Below are 22,592 nucleotides of genomic sequence, written 5' to 3'. Positions count from 1 at the left end.
CCTGTTATAAGTAGGGAAGTAATTGCTTATCTTAAACTTTGCTTTAATTGACTTACTATAATCTAGAGTCATACAGTGGCTCTTCATGCTGTAGGATTGATAACTAATCACAACAAGCATTTTCCACTGGCAGCAGTTCTTAAAAAGCAGAAGAAAAAATGTCCCCCCCCCTTCTGTGTTATGTATGATCTACCTCATCACAGCTTGACTGAGGAAATGTTTAAGGCACAGTTTGAACAACCTGAAGTTTTCCTACAAAGCACATAACAAGCAAGAATGAGCAGTCTTCATAGAGAAAGGGAAATTCTTCTTACCACCCCTGAAAGGAGACCTACTGAGAACTGAGTAACCACCTGTACTACACAGGTGGCCCATCCCACATATGCCTTGTATACAGTAGAACGAACACTTAAGATTGTTTCACACAAATCCAGAATAGTGCAAACCCCTTTCCCTGTGGCTATGGTAGTCAGGACATGTTGAAGAACAACAGCTGGCTTAACCATTCTCAGAAGGAAAAAAGTTAATGACAAACATGTAGGGAGCAAAAAGTCCATGATCTTTGCTCCAAGGTCAACTCTTAACAACAGAACTGCTGGCTCTGTTTAAGGCAAGATAGTAAAAGCACATCACAGCCTGGAACTTGCTCCTTCTGTCTGTGTCACTGGATACAATCCATGACATGGATTTGCAATGTGTCCATGTCTGGAGCTCTGTACTGGCACTTGGGGCAGCAGTAGTATGGCTGTTCTTCAGCAATGCTTTGTCTTCGCCCTGGCATAAGTTGGGGAAGGAATGGTGCAGCACCCATCCGGAAACCTAGAAGGATAAGGAAAAACACATTACTTAACAAGCTGAACTCAAGGTGCTGTTCCATACTTACACACTACTAGTGCTGTAGCAGCTTAAGTTTATTATACTTCTGTACTATCCAATAACCAGAGCTCTCTGGGTAACTCAAATTTTAGAATTTATGGCACATTTTATTTTCAAAGTTAAACTACAATATAAAATAGAAAGGTGCCGAAGTGAAACAAACCAGCACTACAAATATTTAAAATACGTAAAAGATTTAAAACAGACTAATATTCCTGGGCTGGTCTTTACCTGGCACTGGAAAGAGTACAGTGTAGGTACCAGGCAAGCTTTTCTGGCACTTCATTTCACATAACAGAAAAGGCCCTCTTTTGGCAGAGGCTCCCACAGAAAGACAGGCTTCAGGACCAGGCAAGTATAGATGCTGTTCAGGGTTTTGAATGTTAATTCTAGCTTTCTGAATTGGGCCTGGACATGGACTAGCAGCCAGCACTGATACTGGTGGAGAATCAGCATAGCTTTTATAAAGGGAAATTCTACTCCCCGCCTCCTTTCAGTCTGTGAAGAATGTGAAAAGGGGCAATCTTGTAGATAGCATATACCTAAGATTTCTACAGAGCTTTTAAATTACAATATAAAAGATGATCTTAGACCACCTTTCCCAATCCAGTGCTCTCCAGATGCTTTGGCCATCCTCACTCAGGCTGAAAAGAAGCCAGTTGTTAGGACTGCTGGCTACCACAATCCAAAATAGCTGGCAGCCACTACATAGATAATGCAGCTCTTAAGGATATTAACTGGGTAACCACAGCAAGCAGAGGGCGAGACTAAATGGAGCGGCTGTAATGTGGAGAAGTGAGCAAAAGGCTGCTGCAAATAACTTACATTTTCAGTTGCCTCTAACTGAATTGAAATCAGAGGTATGCTGGGTTTTAAGATTGTAAAAACATTCCGTCTACAAAAGTATCTACACATTAGACAAATATACAGAGTGATAAGATCCCATAAATGTATACATTGCACGTTAAATAAATCTGGCACAGAGCCAGAAGAAAGTACTTCATGTAACATTAAACTGATGGATTTTCACCATCATGAACTACTGTGATGATCACTGGCTTAATTGACAGGCTATATCAAAGGCTGTTCACCATAATGACTATATGATGTGGTACTCTACAGAGTATCAATTGTGGAAGGGAACTGTGAAGGAATCTGGCAGTCCTTGTCAACAAAGCTGAAGGGCAGCAAGTTGGGAAAGGTTGGTCTTGAGTCATTCCTTGAAATGTTAGCCATAGATCCTTGGCTAAAACAGGTGGTTTTAGAGCCTGTAATCCTGATAAATGTGTCTCTCTACTAGTTCAAGCCTCTGATTCAATCTTACTACTTGAAATGATCATCCTGGGATAAGTCAGCACTGCTCCAACACTCACCTGGCTGCTGTGATGGCCGCATTTCTGAATGACGATTCCTCATTTCTTCCATAAGTGCCCTATTTGGGTAGGTAGAGAACACTGTTCAGATTGGTTTACAACACTAATACCTTCCTAATAAAAATTGCCTCTGGCTCCAGACCCACACTGCCACCTTTCCCAAGATCAAAAGGAGATAAATGCATGATCCCAACATCCGAGCTGGGATGGACCAAGGCATGCCAGGTGGGAGGAGTGTATCCATTCACCTACTTACCGGCTAGCTCCCTCAGAGTCTGCTTTCAGCTTTTCATAATCCCTCTGCAGCTGTAAATATTGTTCCTGCAGAGCTTCTCGCTGTTCATGTAGCTTTTCACGAGCCTGACGCTCTGCTAAGAAGTCTGTTTTGTAGATGTCTGCCTGAATGGGAAAGGAAGGATGGCACTCACTATTCACTCCCTTATGCTGCACTGCTCATGTATTTCCCTAGGTTGATGAAGAGACACAATGTCTCATTCCTGGCATGTTGCTAGCCTGAGAACACCCCTTGCTCCCAACTAACCTGTGCCTTGAGTACAGGCACTGTCTCCATGATAATTTTGTGTTGTTCTGCTTCTTCCTTCAGCTTGTCAATTAGCTCTTGCTTGGCCACCAGAGCCTCCTCAGCTTGCTGTAACTGCTGAGACAATTCAGCAGCCTGCAGGTCCAAGCCCTAATTTTTTTGCAGGGAAGGAGTGTGAAGAGGAGAGAGGCAATGAGACACAGTCATGACTGAGGAAATGTGATGAGACACAATAACTGCAACCCAATGTTTCCCAGCCTACATCATTCCAAGGAAGACCAAAGAGGGATTGGGTGTCCTACCCTCCAACTGCCACTCATGCACAGCATCAAGATTTTCCAAGATCAGTCATGATCTTTCTCACCTTGCTCCACTTCTCACTTTCCAGGCTGGCTTTGATATGGGTGTCATACTCCTGGAACAGCTGGTGGTAGGCCACCTGCAGTTGGGCTAGTTTCTTCCTGTTTGAGGGGGAGGATAGATTATCAGATAAGAGGTACTTGCCCCAAGCTCCGAATCCCTCGCCAGGACTGCCTTCTTTTCTGCTGGCCCTGCATCTCCCATCCCACACTCACTTCTCCTCTGTGGCACTCTGCCGCTCCAATCGCAGGGCATTTTCCAGATTTTGCACTTGCAGCCGCAACTGATCCACCTGTACACTGTGTTGTTTGGTGCGGGCTTCAGCCTCCTTTTCAAGTTGCTGCAGCCGTTCACCAGCTCCACGAACCCTGCAGAACACAGCACAAAAACCTGCTAGCCAAGATTCCAGGGTCGTAGGAATTCCCCTCCTGCTTCCCCCAGGGAGTATGTACCATGACAGCACTAGATCCAGCATTGTTTGATTCAGCAGGTTTTCTACACAACTCCTTGAATCTTCACCATCGTGCTCGGTGCCATCATCCTCTTCTGTGGCTTCACAGGGAAAGTGGGCCATTTTTGTGGCTGTGCAAGCAACTGGTGGCCTCTCTGGCCTTTCCATCACGGCTGCTTGCACTCCTGAAGAGGCAACCTGCTTACCTCTTCAGCAATGCAAGTGACTGGAGCAGAGATTTCAAAGAAACCTCCCTGGCTCCTCAGCATTTTCTTTCATAATTTCTATTATGATCTCATGGACTCCTGGCAAAATACATGGAGCAGCAGCAGTGGTCCCCAACCCACAAATGAGAACTGTTACAACTGGGGAGAAGAGAAAGCCTCGTCTCTTTGTCTCTGGACATAAGTCAAACCTGGCTCCTCTTTTTCAAGATGGGGTGCCTCCTCCAAGATCCAGAAAAGCACCACTTTTCTCATTCAAACCAGCTGACTGTATGCTGGAACTGCCTGTAAGCTTTAGGGCACCAGGTACTGTTCACACCCGGTCCCCAAACAGACAAGGGTGATCACATGACCCCTTTCGGTCTGAAGTCAAGCTGCCTGGACTCCAGCTTCCCTGTCCCACATTACAGCCCCACCTCATTGTTCCATAATGTCTGCATCACTGCAGGCAAAAAGGCCTGCCTCCAGCCACCTGCCAACAGGACAGGCAACCACACCAGCCCCCTGCCCACCTCACCTCTCCTCCAGCGCTTTCTTCTCCTGTTTGCTACTCTCCAAGAGGCTTTGGCTTTCCATCAATTCCCCAAGCAGGGAAGTCACCTGGGCCTTTACAGAAGCCTTGTCCTCTCCAAACTGCTGTAATGGGAGACAGGGAAAGGTCAGCATCTCTGATGTGGGACAGACATGAGTCGTCCTGTTTACCCTTCCTGTGCAGCTTATGGGAAGGATATCCCAGAGGAGATGTTAGGTGTGGATTTACCTCCAACTGCTTGCTCAGGGTTTCCAGCTGCTGCTGGGTCTCCTGCTCCTGGGACGCCAGGCGGGTCAGCTCCTCCAGGGTTGAGGCTAGTCTCTCACGAAGGGCTGAATTTCTGGGGAATGAGGCAATAAGACAATTTTATTGCTGACCTTCAAAAACAAACTGAAGTCCTCTATGGTGATCCATCAAGCACTACTCACATTTCATCAGTTAATAATTTCTCAACTCCTTATACCACTCAGGTTACCACCCTTTACAGTGACATTGGAGGTCATAGGGAGAACTGGCACCCTGGGACTTGCCCAATTATGCTCTGTATTCTGGTACACTATCCAGTAATACCCCAAATGTTGCTTAAACAGCTTTGAGTGTCCCCCAGCTACCCTACTGGACAGGAGCACAGCCTGGGTCATTTGCCTGCACTCCTCCCTCCTGCTCTGAAAATGTCCTGGTTCTCCTCACGGCCACAGTATCATCTTGGGGGGGGGGGGGGGGGCTCCAGGGTGCAGCGTTCCAGACCTGTGCCACATGGTCCAACCCCACAAGCCACCCTCTCTGAAAGACCATCTGTGATGGTAAACCTGTCTGCATTACACTGACTCAGACTGAAGATGGCTGCCAAAGAGTGAACATTCCTCTATGTTGAAACATCCCAGCATCTCAGACTAGCTATTTAAGAGAATTCCTGCCAAGCCTATTCCCTGACTTGCTAGCTTTTGGCGTGAAAGATTTTTCCCTTTCTTTTTAAATAGATCCATATTCAGTTGTACCTGAAGCAAGAACTGGAACAGCCGAAATACAAGTATACCATCTCAGTGACAACTAAGCTAGCTAAGAACTTATTTTCTCTTTATTTTCTTGCACTGACTGAGAACTGTTTGTAGCTCTCCAGTGAGTGCCTTGCCATTCCAAATGCTTTACCCAGTTGGCCTTTTCTCCCCATTGTCCTTCCTCATAGGCTTCCATCTTCCTCCAGCTACCACATTCTCTTTCAATAGCTATGTTTATCCAGGACTCTTCCCAATCGCTTCAGAGGCAGGGCTATGGAATTTGACCTTGGTTGGTCCCATCCTTGTTCCCCACAGCCCTGCCTCTTTCCACACAAGGGGGCTTCTACAGCACTCCTGCACTGAACCCATTTCTTTTATCATGCCAGTAGCTGGATTCATGGATTGGAAGCCAAGCCATTCTTCTGCCAGCAGAAAATACTGCTTGAAGAACATAAACTTTGCACATTCTCTTCCTCTTTGCAACTCCCCACATCCTCCTAAGCTGCTCTGGAGGGAGCACTGGATGGGACTGGGAAGAAAGGATGCCGTAATTCCATTCTACACACCGTACTGTTCCGCTAGAGGTATTACAGCTTCGGTTCCAACCTTCTAATTTCTTCCTCGTCCTCAAGAGTTCTCCCCTTTGTCAAAGCAACCTGTTATCAACTATCATTTCCAATGCCCTGCCTGCTAGACTGGGCCTACCTAAGAAAGAAGCAGTGTAAATCTCTCTTCATAAACTTACTCATCCTCAGCCTCCTTTAGCCTCTTGCATAGCTGCTCAGCTTGGTCCCCGACAGAATTCTTCCTGTGAAAACAACAGATGACCAGGGTTTGCAGCACTGTAAAAATTTCCCATAACTGGACTGATTTGCAGCATCAACACACAGCCATTTGCAAATACTTCTAAATCAGTTTTCAGGGATGGAACACCTACAGACTGATGCCTGGCTCTGATACTTAGGACTGTGCTAAGAGCAGTGTGTGGGCTGCTCCTGCCTTTTGTGTAGAACAAATGGTCTGAGTCTGAGGATTACACATGGGTGTGGGGGCTAGCCACCCGGCCAACGGAGGCTAGTATATGATGGCTCAGGGGCTAAAGTTGAACACCACAGAATGCCAACTTTGGAATGCCAAGGCAGTGAGGATTATAGACAGAAAAGTACAACTACTGGGTTTCTGAAACTGAATTAACTGATGTAAGAAGAACTGTTACTGGTGAGAAGATTTAACAGTCAGAAATGAACACTGAGTATCACTAGACCCTAGACCAGGGTGGGCAGGTTGTTGTCCTTTTGATGTTTTGGCCTACAGCTCCCATCAGTGCAGTAATGGTAAGGGCTGGTCAGAGTTGGAGGGCAACAAGCTGCCTAGCCCTGGACTAGACTTTGTAATTTGGAAATTTCCTGAACTGAACTCCTGACCTACAATACCTACAGCTTGAGATCAGAGGCTTTTTTCTGCATTTCCTCACAAGGTGAGGTATAGTGGGAGATTATGGGGGAAGGGGCCTTTTCCTAGGTGGTGCCCTGCTTTGGAGCACACTCCCCGGAGTGGCTTGACCAGGAGCTGAGGTCTTTCTGGCACCAAACATCCTTTTGTTCTCCCAGTCAATCAAACCTTTGTTGACCTGTTTTATTATGGCTTGCAGGTTTTTAGTCGGACTTTTACACATTTGCTGTTCTAAAGGTCCCCCCTCACCCCCGGTAATCTGAAAGCCCACCTGCTGATGACTTGAAGGAAGAACAAGGTACAGATCTTAATATCAAAGGAAAGACATGATAAAATAAATATGCAGGCATAAAGACTTGGGCCTCTAAGGGCACTGCCCTCTGCTTCTTCACCCCAGAACACTTACTTGTCCCCTGAGCCTTGCAGGGACTCCAATTCCAGGGGCTGTTCTAATGGAAGTCCATTCTCCTAGGAAGGAAACCAGAGGGTATCATAAGCAAACCTTACCAGCTCCATTCGCTGTTCCCCCTCTTCTGAGCCACCACGCTGAATTCCATCCAGCTTTATTCCAGTGGCCTCCATTCACTCCTTAAACCATCCTGTGGGTTCCCTCACCAACACTCACTCTAATTTTCCTTCCAGCCTCTTCTTTGGGCAATGCGCCTTTTGCTGCCCCTTGCAGTTTGCAAATCTCAGCCTGCAAGGCCAGCTTCTCCTTTTGTAAGGCCTGGTTGGCTTCTTGCAGCACCTTAAAATCATCTTCCAGCCTTTTTTCCTGTTGGGGCATTCCAGGTGCCTGAAAAAAGCAAGTGCATAATTGCAAGGGGTAACCCCACCTCATCAGGTCACAAGGTCTAACCTTTCCATCACCACTTATAGCAGCCTTCTCCAGCTGGATGCCTTCCAGATTTGTTTGACCACAACTGACAGAATCTGATAGCCAATTCTGGAAGCTGAAGCCGAACACATCTAGAGACACCAGATGAGGAAGGACTGAACCAGGGACCGAGGACCAGCACATGTCTTTGCGACAGATGGTAGGGCATGAAAAGAGTCCAAGTTACAACTCTTCCTCACATTCTGTCTTTCCACCTAGGATCAGCCTTCCCTAACCTGGGGTCCCCCAGCTGTACTGGGTTATAACACCCATCACCCCAACCAGATGACCACTAGCAATGCTTCTCCTTACCAAAGCAAGCATGGCCTCTTCTTGAACAAGAGTCACAGTATCTGTCTCTTCTTGTGCTTCTGCAGTCTCTTTCTCCGAGGAAAAAGCCTGAGATGTTGAGCAGGAAAGCAGAAATCTGATTTATCTAAAATTATCTAAATTGTTTCACTGTCCTTCCAAAAGCTGACATGCTCACACCCCTTCTCACGGAAGGTGACTTTTATCAATGTACCTCAATGGGGGCAAGGGAAATGGGGAGCTGCAAAGATACTTCCAACCAATCCTTTGCCCCTCCATATTACCAGTTGCATCTTTAGTCGCTCCAGCTCCTGAACAGTTTCTTCCAACTGTTTTTTCAGCCCTGCACGTTCTGAGTGCAACTTTCCCACCACAAGCCGAGCCTCCTGGAACTTGCGCATGAGGAACTCTTTTTCTTCCTTGTGGGAAGCCTGGAACTGAAGGAACTCCTGGTAATGCTTCCGCAACATATGGTTGCTTTGTCGGATGGCATCTACCAACAGAACAGAAAAAAGGAGCTCTGGTTGGGTCAATGCTTTTTCCAGGAGCTGGAATTGCCACCTCATACCTGCTCTTGATGCTGAATGAACAATCCAATAAACAGTTTCACCTCCATGTCAAAGCTTCCCTTTTCAAGAAAGCTTTGAAATTCCCATCCTCAGTTGTATTTATTATTAAAATGCACATACTATCTTTTTGCAGTAAAGTCACCAAGGAGCCAACTATTAAAAAAAACCTGTAACAGAAATCCATTAAAAGAGTTACATAATTTAGAAGGCTAGATTAAAGAGATGTATTTTCCCTTCCTTTTCTGAAAACCAAAGGAATAACCTATTATTCCCTATCAAAGACAACTGCCCTAAGCAGAAGAAGGCTACCCCGGTACATATACTTTAGAATCAGACTGTCTGAATCAAAGGAATGGAACAGACCAGAAGAGTATTAAATGCAACTCGCCCTTCCATACAAGTAGCTCCAATGCTCCCTCCATTCCAATTAAAAGTCATAATCCAGACGAGCATTTTACAAGCACTGTACAGAGCATGAAGTACAACGACAAAGCCTCACAGAATTATTTTTCTGGTCTGCTGTAATTTAGATACGGGAACATGCTACTGTGCTTTTGAAATGAAACAGATCAACTTCTATTGTAATGTATGAACTGCTTCACTTCTGCAATTCTCAGGTGAAGTTCAGTTGTGATTTCACTGTTCCTTCTTTACCCTGATTTGCTCCTGGATTAGAACAACTGATTTCAATCTAAAGTTACCTCTCTTCCCAACAGCATTTTAGTGTGTATCACTTCACTCTAGGACAGAAGAAAGCAAAAAGAAATGCCCCAATAGCTGGGACTTCTGCTCCCAGCATTCCTGACAATTAGCCTTGTTGGTAGGGGCTTTTAGGAGCTGAAATCTAATGACATTCTGCCTATTCCTTGCCTGGGAAGTTCAGAGTTGCAAAGATAGGGAATTCCTTCTTACCTATAGCTACCAGGCAGGTGCTTAAGGATATATATCTCAAGACCACTTCTATTTAAAAACTTCCCTGGTAGCTCTAAGCAAGGAATTCTAAGCCTGTAAGCAAGCGGATCAGCAAAGTGTTCCATCCCTCCTCTGCATCCACTATGGAAACCAGCTGAATTTCTCCTTATTCACTTCAAGCAGCCTAAACCACAGACAGCCTCTTTGCAAAATAGCTCTTCATTGTCAAAGCACAGCAAATGAAAGACTGGCCTTTGTGCATGAACTGTTTAGTTGTTCCCAAATTAGAAACTACTTCTGAAAATCCTCCCTTTCAGTAATGCTGAGTTCCACCTCTCTGGATATGCCCCTCTTTAAAAGGGCCAGCCTTCAAGATTTATGCAGGCCCACTAACTAGGTAGCTTATATCCCAATGCTGCATCATGGTGTCAGAGATGTGGTAGGACATTGCCTCTTCTTCCACCTTTCCTTTATTCCCTCCCTTCTCTTCCAAGCCCTGTCTGTCCCCATCTGCTGAAGCCTTGAAATCCTACTCTGCTCTGGTCCTCCCCGCATCTCCCAGTCTTCACTACTCTGGTCAGTGCCACCTTGGAAAAGATGCCAAGAGTAACTGTCTTGTCTATTCCCAACAACCATTGCAAAAATGCAGCAGGCTGTTGGAAGAGGGTCAGGATTCTCCAGTCCTTCTCTGCCAGCCCCTAGTAAGCTAATAAAACATGATTTGCAGCATTGTGACTTAAGAAAAACACATTATGTAACACAGCAACATATAACATGGTCAATACACACACTAGTATACTATCAATCACATTAAATCATCCAATAAATATCAACGGTTCAACCAAAAAGAACTGTGTAATATCACATATATAAATCCATCAAGCTAAATATGAAATAGTATAAATAACACGTAACATCAAACATGACATATTTACTCCAGGAATTAGGAAGCAGCAAAGTAAGAATACATATTAATTTCTATACCATAATTATTTTAATAGTATTCAATAAAATGACGCTACTCTTCTACACATTCAAGATTCTTTTGTCTGTCCCCTCTTAGTCTAACTTTCCCACAAATTTTCAGGAATCATGTATGTTGCCAACTTTAGGAAACCATTCTTTACATGTCATTGATTTAGTATTTTTGCAGCTTTTGGCAGTAATCATTTTTGTTGCCATTACCAAAATAACTATCACTGGCTACTGAATTTTAGAAATCTCATATTAAAGGAGTTCTAATAACACCGTTCTAGGGCTAAAAAACAAGTTGTATCCAGTTATATGCTGACATCTCTCTTGTTTCCAAAAATCTTGAATTTCTGGGCAACTCCACCACATGTATATATACAGTGGTACCTTAGCTCATGAATTTAATCCATTCCAAGACTCTGGTCATGACCCAAATTGGTCGTGACCCAAGTCAAATTTCCTCATAAGGTTCAATGTAAATAAGGTTCATCCATTCTGTAACTATTTTCTTAAATCACAAACATTTGAAAGGGCGCACTGAGGGGGGAAAGACGGGTGCGATCGCAGGTGTGCTCGGGGGGAGGCGGATGTGATCGCAGGCATGCTGGGGGGAGCCCTCCCGTCTCACCCCTCAGCGCACCCACGATCACCACCTGATGCGAAGTTCGCGACCCGAGGCAAAATTTTTCAGAAATTTCTGTTCACAACTCGATTTGGTCGTGAACTGAGGCGTTTGTGAGCCGAGGTACCACTGTAGTTAGCTGAATGCATCTCACATTTCCAACATGCACAATTAACCCTTCTATATAGCTAAGTCACTTTTGTGGCTTATTTGCAAGGCTGGCCAATACATTTTTTTAAAGGTGTGAAACCCTTTGGAGTCTCTGATGCAAAAAAAGGGGAGTATCTTAAAATAGGATGCATGACACCTTACTGGAGTAGACAAACATGAACCACTCAGAGAAAATAATGCGCCAACTAATTTAGTTCAGTGTATTATATTACTAAGAAGAGAGGTAGCATTTTTTTCTGTTTGCATAAGACTGGTTTAGTGAGAAAATCAAGCACTTCTATAATCACTAGTTCCTTTAACTCACTTGAACTACCCTGGTTTGAACCCTACCCCATCAGCACCACTAGGTCAATTAGCTTGCTCCCCAAATTTAGCAAGCACTACTGGGTTTAAAGAGAAGCAAGAATATGGCATCAGAATCCAGACAACTGTAGGCAGCTACCCAATGTGACAGCTGAGCTTCCAATAGCAGAGGACGAGGCCCAGTCACAGAAATGGCCATATCAGGGACTGAGTGTAAAGTGAGAGGACCCAAGAATTAAATATCTCATCTATGCCCCTAAATATTCAAGCCAAACTGTAGGCCAAGCTTGCTCCATTATGTCCTTACCTTTGAGATCTCTGTTCTCAGCCAGAAAGTGCTGCACAGCCTCATTTCCAGCCAGCTCAGCTGGAAGGTGGAGAGTAGCAGCTTTCCCCAGAGAAGAATCATCTGCCATCATGCAACAGTCACTGCCAGGGTACCCTCCTGGCTGTACCATGTCAGACCTCCAGCCCCCCTGGGCTGCACTCATCCAGCCAGGCCTTGAGAACAGAGCAGACAATTAAGACCAGGAATTGAAAACAACAACTCCTCATTCAGTCTCTCACACCCATACACATTTTCCACAGCTGTTGAAGGAAACACATGAGATGCTACGACATTTCACTTTATAGTGCTAAATCACTAATATCAGGGATATGCCACTTCAGACTGTGGGGTTGCCACTCATTTGCAAGCACATTTGTGCACAATTTGCACAACTGCAAGCTTCTCCATATAAATAACACATTCCTTATATGCATGATGTACACAATGGTATCAGGGAGAGGCTAAGCTAGAACCATTCTCCCTGACCTGACAACTTTCTATGTGATTTGTTTTTTTTTTTTTTTTGCATTGGAACTGTTGATCATGTGAACCTCCCTGCTACAGTCAGAAATGCTACTGCTTGTTATAGGCTCATCATCATCATTAGAGAAAAAACAAATTTCATACTCAGGAAGAAGTCATTTTTCAGTGCCCAGTTGGGAAAGCAGAGGAGAGTATGAAAAACTGGATTTGGGAACAAGTTCATGTGCTTGAGCTGAGTATTCTGGCTAGATGCCTGGATTTGGTGTGGTGTAGAGGTCTGAGCAGCAGTAGGCAACCTGGAGTCCTCCAGATGTTTTGGATTACAACTCCCATAGACCCCAGATAGCATGACTAATGATTACAAGAGAAGCTTTTGCTCAGGAGAGTACCAGACTGCCAACTCCTGAGTTAAAACATGGACACAGACTAGTGAGATTTGGGTTCAGACCCAGGCTCAGCCCTAATACTTACTCTTTAAGCCAGCCAACATTCCTCAGTCTACCTTGCCAGAGTTCTTGCAATTTGCAAAGGAGAAGACAGTTCCTATCTGTGCTCATTAAGCTCATTAGAGGAAGGGATAGATAAAAATAGAAGAGAATGTGCCAGGAGGACAGGCCTTTCACCAGCTTTTAGGCATGGCCGCTTAATAGAACCTGCATGCTCAGCAACAGTAAGCAACAAGGGAGGGGGTGCTTCCCTCACGACCTACTTCGTGAACTTCCAAACGCACCTGGCCAGCTCCTGCGGGGAACAGGACGCTGGTCTAGATCGGTCAGCCTCCTCCGAGCGCGGCGCCCCCCAGATGCGCTGTGACTGCAGCTCTCATCCTTCCCTATCCCGGGGCGGGGGGAAGGTAGTTGCAATCCAGCATATGTGAGGGCCAGGCGCCCGGGCGAGGTTGTGGCAGAGCTCTGGCCAGGCCCAACAAGGCCACCGTAGTACTCCGGCGCTTGCCAGGTGGCTCGGCTTACGCGGAGGAAGTGGCGGAGAATGCCCGGAGCGGACTTCGCGGGCGGAACAAGTTGAACAAGCCTGGGGGCGGGAGCCGGACGCCTGGGTCCCACTCCCAAATCAACCCTCTTTGTTTTTCCCCAAAGACCAGCAGACCCGTTTTGCGAGGGGCAGCGAGACGCAACACACCTCTCCCCGAACTTCGGAGCCCCCAATTGCTCCGGCGGCGGCGGCGGCGACTTCCTTCTTCCTGGAAGGTTGTTTTGTTGTTATCCGGAAGTGACGTTTGAAAAGCGAAAGCGAATCGGAGAAGAGTGAGAGGTGGGATTCCAAGGGTAGCGCTGAGGCGGAAGTGATGTTCGGTGGGCGGCGGTGGCCGTGGGGTAGTGACGCGCGTGGCTGGGCGGAGGGTATGCCAGGGCCCCGCGTTGTAGGGGTGACAGCAGCACTTTTTCGGGATCGGACGTCTCCAGCGCAGCCTTATGAGGAGAAAGACAGCGCGGCTTTAAAAAAATAGAAATAAAAATAAAGAACAGTGTAGTAAATATCCAGAAAACAAAAATCGTGGCTACAGAAGAATTACACAGCTTTAGGCTTAATTGTGCTTACCTTGGCTCCGTCATGAATTTAAATAAGACTGCACTCCAAGAATTAGCACAATGAGACTTGGAAGGGCAGCAATGAAGGAAGTAGAAGGGTCCGAGATCAAATCAAGTCGGAACTTTCTATAGAAACAAAACTGATGAAACTGAAGCTATTGTACTTCAAACACATAATGAGAAAGCAAGACTCACTAGAAAGGGCAATCCTGCTAGGAAAAGTTAAAAGAGGAAGGCCAACTATGGGACGGTTCAGTTCCATAAAGGAAACCACAGTCTTGAGTTTATAGCTTCGCACAGCTGTCAAGGACAGAACATGTTGGAGTGTATTCATTCATCAGGTCCCTTTAAGTCAGAGATTACTTGACTTGTAGCAACAACAAACCAGTTCAACCTTCTCCTCTGATGTGCCAGGACTGTAACTCTCAGCATGCCCCAGGAATCATGACTGGTTGAAACAGCCATGCTTACTGAGCATGATGGAAGTTCTAACACATTTGGAGGATATCTGGTTAGTAGATGCAACCCCAGAGATAACGAGAAAGAAAGGGAGAGTAATGCATGACCTTCTGCAAAATAGAGCTGCCAGGTTGCTGACGGGGACGGGGCGTTATGCTCACATGACTCCAGTCCTCCATCAGCTTCACTGGCTTCCCATTGAAGCCCGGGCCCAATTCAAGGTGTTGATTATGACCTACAAAGCCCTAAACGGCTTGGGTCCTGGCTACCTGAACGAGCGCTTACGTCCGTATATGCCCGACCGCCCTTTGAGATCTGCGGGAGAGTCCCTTCTCCGGGAACCCTCCATGAAAGAAATTAGGAGAGTAAGTACCCGGAGGAGGGCTTTCTCTGCGGTGGCGCCCAACCTATGGAATTCACTCCCCAAAGAGGTCCGCCTGGCACCGTCGTTACTGGTTTTTCGGCGCCAGGTAAAGACCTTTTTATTTAAACATCATTTCAATTGTTAAAACATATGATCTGGCCTGGGCAACTTCTTCTTCCTTCTCTTTCTCCTCCTATATTTTTATTTTATACTGATAATTTTAATTTTGTGTTTGTAAATCAATGTATTTTTTGTATTTTTATATTTAATAGTAATTTATTATGTACTATTGTATTTCAATGTATTTTATCATGTTGTAAGCCGCCCCGAGGTTTCGGCAAGGGGCGGCATAGAAATGTTATAATAAATAATAATAATAATAATAATAATAATAATAATAATAATAACTTCAGTTGAGATTTCCTTTGGTTCCATAAAAAGCACAAGGTGGCTGTGAGTAAATGGGCAGTCTGGAGTTTTTGAGGGAAGGGGTTTGAGGTGGTGATGTAGAGTTAGCCACTTCACTCAGTTGACTTTTGTTGCAATATGAGCCACCGTTTTCTTTGATTTGCTTTTGTCTTTTTTTTTCCTGGAGACTACAAGCAGCTGTCAACCGAACTTGACCCAAGAATCAAGCAGGGGGCGCTGTTGCCTATTGATTGATATTAGTGATATTTATTTCTATACTGCCCAATAGCCAGAGCTGCCTGGTAGTTTACAGGAATTCATGAAGTATGATAAATATATCTATTTACTTACAACTTTTGCATACTGTTCCACATCAGCTTCCTGAACAGTGAACAATAAAAGATAAAAAGAATAAAACAATCATGTTGTTTGGAAAGATAAAATAGAGAGGAGGAGCATGTGGCTCTCTTTCTTCCTTTTGCAAGTTGGTTGTACTGGTTAGAGTTTGGGATGGGGTTGATACTTGGGAGATCCTGGTGCTAGTCCCCCCTCAGATATGAAACCCATTGGATAACTTTGGGCCCGTCATGACTCTCAGCCCAACCTACCTTACAAGGTTGTTGTAAGGACAAAGTGGATAGGAGGTGAACCTTGTAAGCTGCCTTGGATTCTTTAGAAAGGGAAGAAAGTTGGGGTATAAATCACACACCCCTCTTACAATCATACATAATAAAATAATAGCTATTTAAAATGATTTTAATAAAGCAGAGTAGTAATAAATGAATAAATTAAGAACTATATTGAAACCCCCATAGTTCCAAAGAATGGTTAATGCTGCAGTCCTATCACCACTTAGATGGGAGCATGCCTTGTGAAAGCCAGTGAGTGATTGCTGAGTAGACATGATAGGATTGTTAGGTGAAATTTATTTTATTTTTGCAGAATTGGTAGGTGACCTTTCTCAAAATTTTTATTTATTATACTAAATACAATACCTTTTCCTATTGGGCATTACAGAAATGAAGGAATGATGATGTATTTATACCTTCACTTTTTTCCTGCAGGGAATTCAAGGTAGTTAATATGATCCTCCTCCCATTTTATTCCCACAGCAACCACCCAGGGAGATAAATTAGGCTGAATTTGTGACTCAAGTCAACCTGGCTCTCCCCAGTCCTAATCTGGCACTTAGGTAATTGTACTACTCTGACTGACTGTTAGAGAACTGCTGTGTGAGCCATGATCAAGCTCAGCTTCTGTTTGTTACACAGTAATTGTGAGCGGGTAATTCCTGCTTTAACTTGCAGTATGAGAATCATATCATCACATTGCTTCTGATTGTTGTAACCAGTGCTTTTTTTGTCATAGAACACACCGGAACAGAGTTCCGGCACCCTTTTTCGACAAATTTTCCAAGTTTTAAAAGTAACTTTTGAAAATTTGATGTTTGGTCCATGTGGATTTGAATTGCCCTGTCAAGTGCAGCAGGTCGGTGGCAAAATTATTAAAATGGTGCATGCAGGCTGCTTGTGTGTCGAATCCGATGCATGCGTACTTCGTCCGCACTAGTTGTTATGGCGCTGCTCGGCTTGTGATTGGTCATGTGGTCACGCACTGAGTGCTTACTGCAGGCGGCGACTGTTATGTTTTGTTACACAATTGACATGTGTGGGGGTGTGTACAGTGATTGACTACATGCGAAAGGTAAATAATTTCATGAGTTCCAGCACCCTTTTTCTTACAAAAAAAGCACTGGTTGTAACCTACTCTGACCTTTGCTCAGATCTGCAACAGTGTGCTCCTAAGTCACTGTCTCTGTGACCCCCTCCTCTTCCTCACTTGTAGTTGCAGGACACTATGAGTGGACTGCACTGTATAGTTGTGATAAGCCCTCCACCTCTGCCCTTCTGCTCCATGCGGCAGTATGGGGATATTAACAGCCTACTACTCACTGCAGTACAGAGGTGCTGAAAGCTTCTCAGTCCTCCACCCTTGCACATAATATCTGCCTCCACTGTCTCTCTACTCCCATCTCTAATCATGGATGGATAGTCGTTTCTTCTCTGAGCACAAAAAGCTTATGCAGGGCATTTTAATTGTTAAAACAACTTTTTAAAATTACATGAGAAAGGATGTGATTTTCTGTCTTTGCTTTTCTAGGTGATGGGAAAGCAAGCAATGGAAAAATGATGCTGCCAAATCACTGACTGTGGTCCTATTGCCTCCTAAGAACAGCAGGTACAAGACGGAAGAGGCTGAGAATCCATTCTGTAAATTAAAGAATCCATCAGTCTAAATTAAAATCCAGTCTGGCCTATAACTGGCTGACCACAATCAAGGTTGTTATTGTATTGTAGAGATATTCAACCTGTTTGGGACAGTGGACACATTAGAAATTTTGTGAGTGCTTTCTTGACATGCATGCCATGGAGAGCTTACACATTCATAAGGTTGCTGCCACAGTGGGCAAGGCCAGTCACAAGAAACTCATTTCCAAGAAAGTTAACTTACCCAGGAACCTATGTATAAAGAGGAGGGGTTGATACTCCAAAACACAAAACCATTCCCCTGAATCCAGGTTAGAATGCCAGTGGGGGAAAAAACTTTATAGCATGCCAATTGAAAAAGAGGAATGCAATAAACAAAAGGAATGAAACACTTGGTACCAAAAGAGAAATCCATCAGAGATTTCAGCTATTTTGTCTAAAAAGGACCTGCATTTTCTCCAGGCTACCCAAGGCACCTGTTCTGAATCAAAAGAGTGGAAATAGAGGAAGGAATGTGGTGGCTTTTAAATTTTCCATGAGTAATGTTTAAATCGTGTCACTAAAATGTATTGTGACTCCTTTCTACAGCACAGTCCCAGTTCATACAAACAACCTACTGTTAAGAAGCCGTGGATGGTTTGCAAAGGAGCAAGCCTGCTATCTCCCAGACAGTTCTTTGCTGAACAGTTCAGTTCCTGGCTTCTTTACTGTGACATCTGAACCTGGAACTCTGGGTTGTTTGTTGAGGAAGAAATCCAAAGTTTTAACCCAGGAAGCTGCTAATAAGCTGTGCTGTGAAATGTGTCTTTAAGACACACTTCATTCTTGAACAAAGACATATAAATGCGAAATGGCTGAACTACAGTTCATTTGGAGATTTAGCTTTGTTCTTGGGGTTTGAATAAAGATTAAGGTTTTAATTTTGGGGTGTTTTTTAAATCACGCTACATATGCTCATTATTGCAATGATGTCTGCATTAATTACCCAGCTATGAATGGCAACTGCTAAGGTAATGGCTGTAGTCTATGTTTTTTGCATTTCACTTTGCTCTAACACAGTTTAGTCTTCCCCATTCATACCCCAACCTGTGTATAGAAATCTGTCAATTTGAGGTTTACCCTTCATATATCAGATGAAGTGAACAGTGTCCATGAAAACTTATGCCAGAATAAATGCATGAATATAAGGTGAGACAAGACTGTGTGTGCGTGAGGGGAATTTTCCGCCTCAAGCATCAAAATACCTTGCAAGACAAACCACATTCCAGATAAAAGAAATGAAGGGGTTATGCAACAGCATTGCCTACAGAGAAATAGAGAAACACTTCCTCTTTCATTGCCCAGTCACAAGGAAAGATGTTAAAGGGATCAAATTATGTTCACAACTGTTTCTTCTTAGACTTCTACTCCTCCAATAAATTGTGCTTGTCTTCTGGAACACACATTACCTAGTTACACTAAGCTTGGCCTCCCTTCCTGGCTGCTTACCTGCCTTTCTTTCTTAAATGGTGTACATTACAAACTACTTTGTGAGGCAATTTCTACTTTAGTATGCAAGGAAATGTGGGTGATGTACTTCTCCAAACTGCAAAAATAAAGCAAAGTTGCATTAGCAGTGAGAGGAGGAAAGTGTTTGCCCTGGGAGAGAAGAAAATTTTGAAGGAAGAATGGGTAGCAATGAGCAGTGGGCACAGCCAATTCAGCCCCAGCTCTCCGGGGACTGCCAGGAAAAATGAGCTACACCCACATTCTTTGGCATGCAAGTTCCACTTCCTTGACAATTGCTGTTTACTTTGTCATGCTGGCAAAGTCTGATTATGATGAACTGAACTGGAGAAATAGTTTCTGCTCTGCAGGAGGGCTATGAGTGGAAGACAACATCTGAATTCCCTGTAAAGTTTAGTAAGTGAGGCCAGTCCATGCTGTGATAAAATCAGCGTGGTGTAGTGATTAGGAGCATGGGACTCAGTCTCAAGCAATCTGGGTTCTAGTCCACGCTTGGCCATGGAGCCAAAGGGATGACTTTGGGCCAGTCAGTCTCTCAGCCCAACCTACCTCACAGGGTTGTTGTGAGGATAAAATTGAGAGGAGGAAGAGAATGGTGTGAGCTGCTTTGAGTTCAGTGTAAGAAAAAAGCAGGACATAAATCTAATAAAATAATGCCAGATATGGAAGTATCCATTGAATCCCAGCTTTCGAAGCACTGGCTTTATTGTCCTTGTGCAGGCTTCTCCAAGTGGATGGTCCCCAGGTGTTTGAGCTATAGCTTGCATCACCCTTGACAACTGACTGTGTTGGCCAGGACTGATGGGAGTTTCCCAAAAGTTCTGGAGAGCACCAGGTTGAAAGAGACTGTATTGCTTATATATTTATTTGGTACCTCCTTTCTTATTGTTCTCTGCTTTCAGAGTCAGCTAACAGTAACAACTCCAGATCAAAATAGAAAAGTTAAAAGATGAAAAATTCAGTAATGGAAGAAATTAAAACCAGCAGGCAACCAAACAGAACCTACTTACAGTTTGCATACCAAAGGCCGCTTGAATGAGAACAGTTTTGCTTGCCAAAAAAACTACTGTGGGGAGACAAGCAACTTAATCTCCCTTGGCAATGTATTCTAGACTTTAGGAGCAGCCACTGAGAAGGTGCCTGTCTTATGTTCCAATGAAATGTGTCTCCAAGCCCAAGAGAAACTCCACCCCAGATTATCATTAAACCTAGGCAAGCTCACATGGAAAAATAAACTCATGTAGCCTGGTTCCAAGTCATATAAGGTTTTATGGATCATAACCAGCACTTTGAATTGTGCCCACAAATGGTCAGGTAGCCAGTGATGCTGGTGTAACAGGAAAGTTATGTGCTCCCCCTTTGTGGCCCTAGTCAACAATGTGGCCACAGCATTTTGGATCTTCTCAAGGTTTTGAACACTTCTCAGAGGTAGCCCCACCCAGAACACATGAAATAGTCCAAACAGTGCAACTGATGCATGCATCACTTGGCTGGATCAGGCACGGAGCTGGCTGTTAGCCTCAGCAGTGCACCGCAAACACACTCCAGGCCACTGCTGTGACCTGGGCATCCAGGTGGGGCCAGGTCCAAGAGTACACTCAAACTGCAAGCTGGAGTGGAACCTCAACGCCCTCCTCTACCTTTCCACTAACCAGAGTCTTGTCTGGATTAAGCTTCAGTTTGTTTGTCCTCATCTAAGCAATTCCAGCCATCAGTTTAGATTTAGAACAACTTTCTTGGGTTTTGATGGAAGGGAGAGGTAAAGCTGCCTGTCATCAGCATTCCATTGGAACTGAAAGACAACACCTTAGACAACCTTTCCTAGAGCTTCCATATGTACATTAAATGCTGTAGGGATCATGACGGGAACTTGTCCACAGGTCAATGCCCAGCATTTTTTTTTTTTTTTTTTGGATTTATATCCTGCCTTTTTCCTACAAAGGGCTCAAGGCAGCTTACATCATTCTCCTCCTCCATCTTATCCCCACAACAACCACCCTGTGAGGTAGGTTGGGCTGTCTGCCTGGAGCCCCTCAGCACCATCTTGTTCTATGTGGACTGCTTCAGCTCTGCATCCACACAGTCTGTGGACTAACATTTACTATGCTGGGAATTGCAGGGCTTTTTTCTGACTAAATAAGCATACAGTTGCCCTAAGTGATCTCTTGAGTTCCTACTGATTCATGGACATCCTCTCTATAAGTTATAAATGTTGGTCCATCATTTAATTGGTTGGTATTATCTTGTGTTTACTCTCATGAAGCATACTTGCATAATTAAAATACCATTTGTGTTACATAAGTTTAACTTGCCATTACCGGTGGTTCACCTCCTATTTCTCAGACTCATTATTAAGTTTTTAGTTGTTTAAACTGGCCCATTACTTGGTCATATGCAATATTTGTTTGTTTACTGGATTTCTAGCCTGCCTTGTTATCCACATGGCTCCCTGGGCAGGTTACAAATGGAGTGCACAATCCAGATGTGCATTCCAGCCTAAACTTGGGATTTGCATGCTACTCACCTTTACTTAACATGCCAAATGCAAGTTTGTACTGTATATGGAAAGACGGGGAAGAGCAGTGGCTATGGAAAAGAGGCTTGCAAACAGTTGTTTCTATCACTCCTGTGCTTTGAGTAGTCATGCGGCAGACGGACAGAAATTAAGCAGGTACTGCAGAAGTAAAATGTTACCTGCAGGATTTCTGCGTTCTGGACTAGGAAGCATGTGGCACAATTTCCTACTTCTTGGTGATAACTGATTCCATCTTCCAGAGAGGTAGCCCTGTTAGTCTATTATTACAAAAAGAACAATTCTTTTAACATCTTAGCAGACTTCATTAAGGTTTTAATTTTTTAAAGGTGATCCAGGAGTAATCTGCAAAATTAGAGACCAGTTAGTTTAATGTCTATATGGATGCATTCTTGAACAAAAAATTCTTACTTTATTTATATGATGACAGGATCTGTGCTGGTGGAAATTCACCAAGAATGTGCAAAAGGGACATTCCATATTGAGCATAATGAAGCTTGTAATATAAAGCTGCCAATATCATACAGCCCTTAAGCACATTTATGGAACAACTGCACTTGCACGCAGTTCTAGTCATTGTATCTAAAAAGGATATTGTTGAATTGGAAAAAAAGCAGAAAAATGATCAAATTGTAAAGGGCTGGAGTAGTTCTCCTAGGAGAAAACATTACAATATCTGGGATTGTTTAGTACAGAAAATGGTGAATAAGGTGTACAAAACTATGCATAAATGGATAGAAAGAAATGTTTTCCCTTCTTTCATAATACTGGAACCGGGAGTCATCCAATGAAGTGGAACAGAGGGAGATAAAAGGAGGTACTTCTTCACACAGTGCATAATTAATCTGTGGAGTTCATATCCACAGCTCCCATTTTGGATGACTATAAACGGGCTTGTCCAAATTCATGGACAAAGTTATCCTAATGGCAGTATGTTCTTCCCAGTATCAAAAGCAATCTATGTACACAAGCAGTTGGGGAACATGGACGGGACGGGACGGTCCTGTTACTCTCATAACTTGCTTGCAGGTTTCCTGCGGGTAGCTGGCTGGTCACTGTGTGAACAGAATGCTGGATTAAATGCATCCTTGGTTCTTGGTCTTATTTTCTTCTTAGTGCGCCAGTATTACGGCATCAATTTTCATGACCTTT

General features: G+C 44.1%; 1 protein-coding gene and 1 long non-coding RNA gene across 3 annotated transcripts; one reads left to right on the top strand and one right to left on the bottom strand.

Moving 5' to 3' along the window:
- Positions 1 to 26: 26 nt before the first annotated feature.
- On the bottom strand, positions 27 to 13,591 carry IKBKG (inhibitor of nuclear factor kappa B kinase regulatory subunit gamma). 2 transcript variants are annotated; one of them, XM_044443509.1, is made up of 15 exons: positions 13,494 to 13,591; positions 11,850 to 12,043; positions 8,278 to 8,486; positions 7,997 to 8,083; positions 7,433 to 7,603; positions 7,214 to 7,275; positions 6,101 to 6,163; positions 4,586 to 4,697; positions 4,343 to 4,461; positions 3,366 to 3,518; positions 3,155 to 3,251; positions 2,791 to 2,940; positions 2,506 to 2,648; positions 2,250 to 2,308; positions 27 to 819 (listed from the first exon to the last, which is right to left on the bottom strand). In XM_044443509.1, exons 2-15 carry the CDS (start codon positions 12,031 to 12,033, stop codon positions 662 to 664), a joined length of 1,767 nt encoding a protein of 588 aa, XP_044299444.1. In that variant the 5' UTR covers positions 12,034 to 12,043; positions 13,494 to 13,591; the 3' UTR covers positions 27 to 661. The 2 variants fall into 2 exon arrangements, with proteins under 2 accessions (XP_044299444.1, XP_044299445.1); XM_044443510.1 differs by lacking the exon at positions 13,494 to 13,591 and adding an exon at positions 13,084 to 13,417.
- Positions 13,573 to 17,468, top strand: LOC123030006. The gene is made up of 3 exons (XR_006416021.1): positions 13,573 to 13,625; positions 16,247 to 16,326; positions 17,295 to 17,468. It is a non-coding gene; the product is annotated as an uncharacterized LOC123030006 (long non-coding RNA).
- The last annotated feature ends 5,124 nt before the right edge of the window (positions 17,469 to 22,592 follow it).

Source organism: Varanus komodoensis, unplaced genomic scaffold (genome assembly GCF_004798865.1).
Source record: "Varanus komodoensis strain SLA01 unplaced genomic scaffold, ASM479886v1 scaffold42, whole genome shotgun sequence".
Classification (NCBI taxonomy): domain Eukaryota; kingdom Metazoa; phylum Chordata; class Lepidosauria; order Squamata; family Varanidae; genus Varanus; species Varanus komodoensis.
The sequence above is the reverse complement of the archived record's forward strand: the minus strand, read 5'-3'. Positions and strand labels throughout refer to the sequence as shown.

Bases quoted from the DNA above. Each gene is read 5' to 3' on its own strand.
- IKBKG (XM_044443509.1), bottom strand. From the start codon at position 12,033: ATGAGTGCAGCCCAGGGGGGCTGGAGGTCTGACATGGTACAGCCAGGA. The intron at 8,084-8,277 runs GTAATATGGAGG...TCAACATCTCAG, and splicing joins AGCGACTAAAGATGCAACTG to GCTTTTTCCTCGGAGAAAGA. The intron at 3,519-4,342 runs GTGAGGTGGGCA...TGTGTTCTGCAG, and splicing joins AAGAAAGCGCTGGAGGAGAG to GGTTCGTGGAGCTGGTGAAC.